The sequence below is a fragment of the Morone saxatilis genome, unplaced genomic scaffold (assembly GCF_004916995.1).
Source record: "Morone saxatilis isolate NCDOM2014 unplaced genomic scaffold, NCSU_SB_2.0 Contig15, whole genome shotgun sequence".
Lineage (NCBI taxonomy): Eukaryota > Metazoa > Chordata > Actinopteri > Moronidae > Morone > Morone saxatilis.
In genome coordinates, this window is record NW_023339707.1 from 1,190,952 (window position 1) to 1,201,496 (window position 10,545).

Genomic DNA, 10,545 nt, shown 5'->3' on the forward strand with positions numbered 1-10,545 from the left:
TTCACTTTTTTGTGTGCCCTTCTTGCTCTTTTAAGCATTCAAAAGTGGTACAGAACTAGTTCTACTGTTTTTTAAAAGTAGTGTGTTACTAACCTTTAGTGCTCTGACTTCCTTCTCATGGAAATCTCTCCTGCTAGTCCAGGTGATAGGTGAAAATAAGGTTCACTTTGTCACAATAACACAAAACTGTACAGTTTGAGGTCCAATACATGTTCAGAAATGGAGCCATCACAGTGACGGCCACAATGGGGCCATTTTACTTTCCACCATAATCGCTGTATTTTGCATCATATCTCCGGAACCAGAGATGATAACAAACAATAAGTGATGTCTACCTCTGTGTTCTGATGATTACAATGATACAATGATGTGTCCTACTACTTTTACTTACACTTACCTCATTATTTGACATTTTGACCATGTTTAATATGAACATCTGACATTATAACATGGGAAAGCATAATAGGTCCCCTTTAAGGTCATATTAAATATTGTTATGAGGATTCAAGCTGCAGTAGGTAACCTTTTATAAAACAAGTTTTTGTCATATTTGCTTTCACTATATTTATACTATATCCTGACAGCAGTACATGAGACAGATAATCTGTGAAAAATCAGGTTCCTCTGGCTCCTCCTAGTGCTCCTAATGGGATTTACAAGAATCCACCAAACAATTAGAGGCACCACAAAGATATAAGACATTTGGGTTTGGAAATTGAAGATATGTTGATTGAGTCCCATTCCCAGGGTCCCAAAGCAGCAAATCTAGAACATTTCAGAAAATATGACAAAAAGTTGTTTTTATAAAAGTTACCTACTTTTTGAAACACATGCATGCAACAGACATTATAGTCACAGAGATATTATAGTCTAGTCTTAAGTTTCTAGGTAGGTACAAATATTTTCTTCTGTGTCACTAAATTTAACATTTACTAGTCCCCGAACAGTTTTTTTCTTTGAACATAAAAACAGACATAGACATCACTTTTTCTGTGTTACAATGATTGGTTCAGGGTATATGATGCAAAATACTTCATTTGGTTATGGCAGAAAGTAAAAGCCAAAGATTGTGTGCCAAGATTCATCCTTGTATGAAAAAGGGAACCTATCACCTCAAATTTGGTACATCATCTGGACTATACAAAATTACTGGATAATAGACAAATGTACAACTACTGAAAACACGGTGACATATGGAAAATGATACACCCAAGATAAAGAGGATTCGTTTGGATTTGTTGTGATATTTTCTACCTTTCCAACCCGACATGTGACAGTGCTGAAATGTGTTCGACTGTGTACAGTGTCCCACAGATCGGAAGTCCACACAGTGCGATGTACTGTTTTTGTTGTACAGATGAAACAAAGACTTGATTTAATAAATCATTTATCCCTTTATAATGACACATAGTATTGTGTGTTTGATATTGTTTCGTATGGTGTGCCAAACGTGTCAAAATCTCTATTCTTGATATTAACAAATCCAAGAGTGTTTTGTTTCTGTGTAACTTGTGTCTTGTCGGAGATGAAAGGGAGTGAATCTATGCAAAGTGGTAAATTTAGTTTTCCAGTAGATTTTCACACTGCAGCTAATCATGGTGTTGCAGTGGTTTCTTCAAAGGTGTCACAAGGTCAGTGTGTTTTTTCTGTCTCCATGAAAAGTGCTTTCATTGTCGGTGATGAAAAAAAAAAAAAAGATTGAAAAACTTGTGGTTGCTGTCTTAACGGGGCGTTTCAGCATTGTTTGGTTTGGAATCTGGCTCTGAGGCAAGCCAAGCAATAAATTTTCTTGTTGAAAATATCTGCCATTTGCTGTGTATTTCTTCTAGCTGGGGCAAAGTGGCACAAATAATACGAGACGGACGGAGTTTTACCAGTTTCTTTATTAAGCACACACCAGTTACATCTGGACCACAGTAAAAACTTTAATATTTTTAGAGTGATAATTTAACAACTGTAAAAGGAATTCAACACCCAGATATGCTGGACTCAAACTATGGAAGTAAACAAATAACTATATTAACCTACTGACTCACTGTATAGAGCCCGGCCAATATTAGTCTTTGAGGGGAAAAATTCATTGACTTACCGATATGGCGGCCGATGAAGTACATGTTTGAGCTTGAAAATCGACCTTTTCTATGTGTTTTCAATATGACTGCAAAATGTACTCAGAGAGCTGTTTTGTTAAACAAATAAATTTATGTTAAGAACAGTTGAACAATTTAATAGAAACGTTGTCCACCAATTCTAGTTGACATTTCTGAGAGCTTTTTCTTCTCACTCCGAGCTCTTTGCCACAGTATCGTAACTCACAGCGCACTCTGCTGGTTAAACCTTTCAGTGACAAATATTTTACCACAAGCATTTTTTTCTGCATTATATTCAGAAAATATCGGTGCACATTGGAGAACACTCACACCGATACCATTTCTGTGACAAGTCAATATTGGCTGATAATATCTGCCGACCGATATAGTCGGGCTCTACCTTATAATGATGAGAACTTCAATTAACAGAATTAGCAAAAGTATTAAAATGGTGTTGATCAGTAGAACCCAGAATAGAAATCATGAAAATGACAGAGTAGTTTTGGCTTAATCTCAGCAATAAAACACAGGCTACGACCAATCAATAAATAAGTTCTATGACACTGATGGAACAAAAAAAAAGAAAAAAAACCTGGTGACACAACTGAAGGACTTAAAGACTTGAATAGTATTCAATCAGTGTAAAAGGCATTAGAAAATGGACAGGACAGTCACTAAGCTATACCTGTTATTTACAACATACAGTAGAATCCTGTTATTAACAGACGAGTATCACAAACTGTATCTACAGACCTAGCATTGGTCAAATGTACAGGAAACTGGACTATATACAGTCAGCAGGATGGGAACACTTCATTTTGACCTTCCATTTCACATTCATAAGCAATATATAAACACTTAAGAGCGCAGTGTGTAACATGTACAAATTTAATATTCATAGGTATGTTTTCATTAGTGTATAAATACCTGAAAATAAGAATCATTGTGTTTTTGTTACCTTAGAATGAGCTGTTTTTATCTACAGAGGGTGCGGGTCCTATTTTATTTATAGAGGCCGCCATGGCATGGCATTTTTGCGCACTTCGTGACCACTGTAGTTTCTCCTTCACACTTGGAAGGGGAGGGTGAAGCGAGAGAGTTACAATCTGCAACTCTACGCTAGATGCCACAAAATCCTTAACACTGGTCCTTTAAAATGTGGTTGTATAAAGTTATGAGGACAGTTTTATGTGTTTATTAATGCATTTGTCAACTCCCATACAGTATCTGTAATTGCCTTATAAACAGTAATGACAATATTATACATATATGAAATAGGACCTCTGTCTATTGTAGATTGATTATATTAATTGTATATATTTATTGGATTTATTGAGCAAATATTCTTCACCATCCATCACAACTGAGCAAACTCCATTAGCTGAGGAAGATGAGCCTCAAAAGCTTGGGAAGAAAATTAGTGGATGGACCTTGAGCTCAGAATTAGAGAGCTACTGTATCTGATATCAAGAATGAACCTTGAATCTCAATCTGTCTTTATTAACAGTTTTACACCGTTATTAATGATTAATAAACTGTTTATTCAAGTGGGGTTGCAACTAACCATTACTTCCATTTTCAGTTAATCTGTCGATTATTTTCTCAATTAATCAATTAGTAGTTTGGTCCATAAAATGCTAAAAAAAATGTCAGTGTTTTCCAAAGCCCAGAGCGACGTCCTCAGATGTCAAAACAATTAAAGCTGCAGTAGGTAACTTTTATAAAAATAACCTTTTGTCATATTTGCTTAAATTTTCACTGTGTTGGTAGTAGTACATTATGATATGTCTGTATATGACAGCCTGGGAATGAGACGCAACAGTCACCCATCTTTCTTGGCTCTGAATGGTTGTTTTCATTCCGGTGGATTCTTGCCCAATGTCATTATGGACGGCCACTAGAGGAGCAGCCAGAAGGCCTGATTTTTTCAGCTAATTAATGATTAATCATTGAATGCTTCATGGGAGGTTATAATTGTTTACAAAGACATTAATAACCACGTTAAAATGTCCTCAGTGCTGCTTACAACTATATAAGTGTGTTAGAAACCATTTATTAAGGGCTTATATATGGCTTATAAATGCTCAATTTAAATTAGAATTAGTTTGAATAGAGCATTATCAGATGGACTTGTAAGAAATCAAGGCTAGGGGATAATATTTGTGTGACACAGCTGAAAGCATATGGTTAAGATACAAAACCTGGAAATAAAACTATGTGCAACACTAACAATGACAAACAATGGCCTATGTAAAATCAGTAAACTACTCGGTTATTACTCGTACCAGCTTTAACATTCTCATTCTTACTCCTGTATAACCATAAGAAACAGTCTCACTTCACTGATGATGTCTCTACTTCTTCTTGCACATGAAGATAGAAAAATGACGTTCAGTGTTGTCAAGAAACAACACAACAAGAAAAGGCAATTGGAATGTTTTGCTACTGTGGTGGTGCTAACGGAAAAATAACAATAGCCAAAAACATTTACAAGGAAAACACATTGCCTGGGATTGATAACTACTCGTACCGTTTAGGGCTGATATTAAGACCACTTGTCTTCTCCTGTCGGTGGCCATCTCTCCATTCCGCTCAGGCAAGTCTGTGTTGTCAGCTTGTGTTGCTTCCTAATGGTGACCAGAAAGACATTACACCAGTTTCTTGGCCTCAAAGAAGCTTTTGAGATGTTTCATCTGCCAGATGCCGGTGATGATGAGGATAAGCGTCTGAGCAATGGACCACCAGAGGACTCGCTGGTTGGTGCTCTCGCTCGTCATGCGAAAGCGCTCCTCGCGATACTGCAGAAGACACGATACACAGTCAAGTCTTTAGAGTGGTGTAACGGTATCTAACAGTTGGGAGTAATCCTTTCATCTCAAACATGACTTGGTGTATTTTTTTTACTGACCCTCTGGTAGTTCTGCTCCTTCTGGATCTGTTCGACTTGCTCCACCAGCTGTCGGACTCGCAGCTGCAGCTCAGTCAGTTTGTCCTTAGCTGCAATTTCGGGGTAGTTGTTGGTATGTTCTCCGACCTGAATATCCAGATGCACTCTCTGCAACATTGGGAGCAAAGCCAGATTGAAATCTACGAGTTTAAAGACTTATTGTGAAAAACCTGAACCGGGATTAAGCAGTTTCATGAAGCGAATTTGAGGTGAATATGATCAGAGTTAATAGAGTCTAGTTTAAGAACAGATCACAGCGATGCACAATAAAGAAAACAGACATGTGAAGACAGCACTGTGTGACATAACCCTGTAACAAAAGAGTAAGCAAAAGATTAATGGGTAATCCTGCTTTATGAAACAGCCCTCAGTTTGTACTAATAAACATACAGGACTTGTCATGGTCCTAGTGTGAATACACTGAAATGAAAGTCAATGTCATTACTAAGTATCATTAGTGTGAAAGGAAAATAACTGGTCATACCAGTTTCCCTCCTGCAAAGAGAGCCATCTTGGTGGAGTTGGAGTGCAAACAGATCTGATGTTCTCCAGGAGTGTGGGAGGTGAAGGTAAAGCGTCCGTCTGAGCCATACTGGCGAGAAAGGATAATCTGAGGGAGTAAAAAGACACAAATCTTCTTTAGATTCTATATTCACGTGTGTGTGTGTGCGGGTGTGCTTTATAATACCACCTCCTCTGTCCTTACCTTTGTATCCGGATCCTTGATCTCCACATGCATCCCAAGGCCCGGGGTGGATGGGAGGAAGGAACTGGTCTGCTTGTCCCACAGCTGAGTCCTGTACTTTCCTGTCAGACAGGCAGAGCAACATAGACACATTCCATCAGGTCATCATTCAGAGGAAAGGATTTCTGTGGGACTGCCGCACCAGTAAAACAGTAATAGAATTAAATTATAATGACACTAATGAAAACATAGTTTCTACCAATAGATCCTCCTAAATGTTACACACTGGACCTTTAAATTTGGCAGTCCGAGGGAATAAATTTGGGCACCTTGGCACTAAATGCAGCACCATCATTGCACTCAGATCTCCAGTTCCACAACACACAAACAATGGAGGTGATCCAATTAGTGAAACTGTTAGCATCATCCTAGGAATTCTAGTTGTCCTCTGGGTATTTTCTGTTTATCCCCTGTATTTACATGTATACATGCATATAAATATGTAAGTTAATATAGCATAAATGTTGAAATATAATAGAAATATAAGAGCACAGAATTTAGGTTTACTAAATTAAATTAAACAGGATGTGCAATGTGGCCGGTGCACAGATTGCTATATGACTGATGGCAAGTGTAAGCTTTGTATTGGGAATGTTACTCATCATCACAATATTACTGTAATGAATGGATGTACACATATCACTTGCGTCCCCTTTGCTTTCAAGTAGACAACTCTGCTTATATAAAGGTTTTAAACCGCCCAGTTCCTGATAGCCAACAGCTGTCGTGAAGGAGAGGTCACTTACAAGAAAACATTGCATTTTTGAACACTATCTCTTAAATATACGATGACACAAGTAAAACAGTTGAATTAGCGCCCTGTGGCATATATTACAGTCATCATTCTGAGTATAAAACATGAACTCAGCTGTAACGCTATCGCTCAATGAGAGAATATATAGCTAACCAGCAGCTACAGAAAGCTACAGAAAACTGTGTCTGCGGCTTTAAGCTTTGTAAGCAGTCTAATTTAAGGTTTTCTTAAACTGCCGGCTCTTTTTGTCGCCACTACTGCCATATTCAGCATCTTAGCTGCAGCCAGCTGTTAGCTGGCACTGCTAGTTAGCTACGGCAAGCTCAAGAGCCCACAGCAGCTTAGCTTACCAATAACCATGGTCTCGTCTGGGATTTCTTCAATGAAGCATTTTTTCTCTGTCTCTCCTATGTGGAAATACAGTGCGTAACTTGGATGAATCCAAGCTAATAGTAAGAGAACTCCAGCAGCGGGGGTAGAGAGCATCATGTAACGTTAGCTTCTGCCACTTTGCGCACATCAGCAAAAGAAGCTGTGATGCGGCAGCAGCTACTGCGGAAGAAGGAAGGGGGATTTCCTGAGGGAGGCGGTCTATTGTGCCCTGAGTGCAACCTCTCAGGCACGACTCACTTCCAGCCTGCATACTAGCGATGCATGGCATTTTATTCCAGCCGATAATAATACCGATAATTTGGCATTTTTGTATTTTAAAAATAAGTTATGCACAGTATGCATACCTGAGGGTTAGAGATGTAGTGAGCAAAGAGGAATGATTCAATATTCCATAGCTCTTTCTTATGAAGCAGAAGGAGTAGATACCTTTCAAGTCCACTCACTGTCTCCATCATTGGATGGAATTTGACCAAAGTTTGTTTATTTGCTTATTTGATCAAAAGCCATCATACAGCAGACCATATGTTTAATGTTTAGTGCCACCTCAGGTTAGGTATTCATTTCACAGTAGTGGCAGTACCTGTAGCCTGAGAGGAAGTGCTGACTGCGAGGCCTTACTCAGGGCAAACGAGCCCCTAGCATTTCCTGTGCTAACAACAGTCGCCTCGGCTCTGACAGATAACCTCAACCCATCTCAAACACGCGCACTGTGTCAGGATACCGCGACAAAATTGGACAAAATGCCTTTCGGAAGCCATACAGTTCGTTGATGTAGGTCGCTGTTTATGTCAATCAACAAGTGCCTCAGAGTACCCAGCTAACTACTGCTTTATCAATTATCCTGCTTAGCTAGCTCAGAAGCTAAGTCGCTAGCTGCCTAGCATTAGCCAGCTTTCTAACGTTGGGAAGTATCTACGCTCACTAACAGACTGTATGTGGGGACAGCTCGGTTGCTGCCTGCTATTCCGGACAACGAAAGTGAAAAAGAACAAAGGGTGAGTGAAGAGAAGTTTCCTACCTGTGTTACGTACGTCAGCAGGAGACACATTGGATTCTGACTCAGTGTGGGGAAGAAAACAACACTGCTGTAAGGTTAGCTGTGAGGCTAATACATATGAGTGGGTCATGAGCTGATGATCAGATCAGCAGTTGAAATGAACGACTGGTGGCTTTACTTCTGCCTGACAACATGCTAGCAACAAGCTAGCAATGTGTCATAGTCGAGCTCTTTGCTATTGGGGATGACGTAATGTTTTTCTGCCGTTCAACCTGTATGTAGGTTAGACGGCACAAACAACAGTCAGTGCTACTGACACTCAGCGGGTCTGTAGACTGGAGCCTGGCAGCAGGCCCGGTGGCCTCAGCTGACATAAACCGGGCCGGGGTCTTGAGTAGGCATTGAATTGAAAGTGAAAGTTACTACCTCAGGCTGCCTAACAGGGATGAGCAGCGGTGTGCCATGTGTCTGCATGTGATGATGAATGCGGGTCAGTGTTCGCCATTAAATCATTACTAGTAATAATATTATATTCCTAAGTAACTAGTGTATAACTAATTACTCATACATTTCAGTAATAATATTGCTCTCCTCAGTAACTAGTAGTGTAACGAATTACTAATACAGTTTAGTAATAGAATTACTTTCCCTAGTAACTATTAGTATAACTAATTATTAATACAGTCTCAGTAAACTTCGATAAATACTAACATTTTGATTGTCTCTACTTTTCAAAAGTCACTTTTTTTGATTTTATAAAATAATTTTTTTATCCAATGGTTGTGAACAAATCAGGAAAGGCTGCCATCACAAGACAGAGAAACTACCACAAAGAAAAGGAAATGCCGCTACAACAAAGGCTAGGAAACTACTTATAGCTGGGTGAAGCCAGCGGAAGGCATCTATCGCAGACAAGACCATAAGAACTGTGACGCTTTCTTTCATGCTACTGTATTTGCTTAGCGTGGGAGTTAAGTCTTTCAAATGCTAAAGGACTTACCAGGAACCTGCGTAGTCTATTGTGGCGGAAGAGAAATGTTTATTTTTTATGTTCGATAGAGATACCAAAATGTTATACCACCTCACAGAACTAATGTCCCTCATTGTCCCACACAAACATCCTCTTTGTCCCACACTTGGTTTGGCTGGTCAACCCTGTTGGAGTTAGGAATAAGGCTGGGTTCCAGGTAGTGCACAGGGAAACATACTTCAACAGAACACACTTATTGTTATTTGAGCAGTGATGTTTGGCATGAATAACATTGTAATGAGTATGTGTATACATCACAAATCTGCATGTTTTTCTATAGGCATGGTGCAGCCCCAGCCTGATGGCCCAATGCAGTGGGACATGTCAGGAGAGGACAGTGGAGGGGCCCTCCGGGTCCCACCGGAGCTGGCTGCTAATGAAGTAGTGACCAGGTTGCTGGGTGACAACCAGCAGCTTAGAGGTAAGAATGTATTTCTATAATTTAAACAAATAAAGCAATATTTAGTCCACTCAAAGTGTGGTCTCGGCATTTGATGCTAGAGCTAGGAGTTAATGGTGGAATGAAAAACACATTTTTAACAGAATGCTAGTAGAGAACATTGCAGAAATTTTAAAAGCATAACAAGTGATTTTAAAGGAACACTTTAAGAAAGGTACAACAGAAGGTCAGGAAATTGTATTCTGTGTCAGTAAAGCAGCCTTTAACTAGTAGGTGGACTGCATTTGTAAGGTTGACCATTGGCAGGAACTGTGGTTCAGTGTTTTGCTCAAGGACACTTAGTTATCTGGACACAAAAAACTTGCGATTAGTGGACAACCTGCTCTACTTATGTAACTTTTGCTGTACCTTCCCTACGAGTGGATATTATATCTAATCGTGAATGCAAAATGTAGCGTAGCGGAGAATCATCAGAAGTCAGAAAATGTACTCAGTAATGTCAGTTACACAGCAAGTACTATCGCAAGTATATTCTCAATGTTAGCTACCATAGATTTTTTTAAACCTTCAGTAAAAACATCCTTCAAATAACAAACAGGCATCATACATGCTTATTAAACACACCCCTAAATCAGATTCCAAGCAACATACTATAAAATATACAGTATCGTAATTTCTGCCTAGCTCTCACTGGCAGACAAGAGCTGCCTGTACAGTTAGCTAGCTTGTTTCTCTTAACTTAGATCCAGACATTCCAATGACAAAAACGGCCTTCACCACTCAACTACTAAATGGGTAACAATAGCTTAGATTTTATAGACAGTATTTTAATATAGAAATGTTGCAGATTTATAGCTTTAAATAAGATTTTCAATATTAAGCTGGGAAGCAACTTTAAAAAAAAACTGCCGCCCCACAGTAATTCACAGTAACTGAGAAGAGTGCGTTTTTTTAATTGCTTATGAATTCCAACCTTTTATTTGTAGAAGGAGCAATGTGTTGCTTCATCTTTCGAAAATTACCCAATTAGACTAACTTTCTACCTACAATCTAGTTTCTTATCCGCAATACTGGTTAACGTATGATGTCATATCAAACTACTACTTCTCCTATTACCTTCTGCCCTATGCCTCCAGAGGCCTTGCCGGCAGAGCCAACCTAAAGCCCTGCGTCAGCGCATAGTGAGGAG

At 39.1% G+C, this 10,545-nt stretch overlaps 1 protein-coding gene across 2 annotated transcripts; it reads right to left on the reverse strand.

Annotated features, from left to right (window-relative positions):
• Nucleotides 1–4,040: 4,040 nt before the first annotated feature.
• On the reverse strand, nucleotides 4,041–8,102 carry tmed4 (transmembrane p24 trafficking protein 4; the record flags this gene model as incomplete). 2 transcript variants are annotated; one of them, XM_035655964.1, is given in 5 exon segments in its annotated part: nucleotides 4,041–4,888; nucleotides 4,999–5,145; nucleotides 5,522–5,647; nucleotides 5,744–5,844; nucleotides 7,948–8,102. In XM_035655964.1, coding segments are annotated over 5 exon segments (633 nt in total). In that variant the 5' UTR covers nucleotides 8,057–8,102.
• Between the last annotated feature and the right edge of the window lie 2,443 nt (nucleotides 8,103–10,545).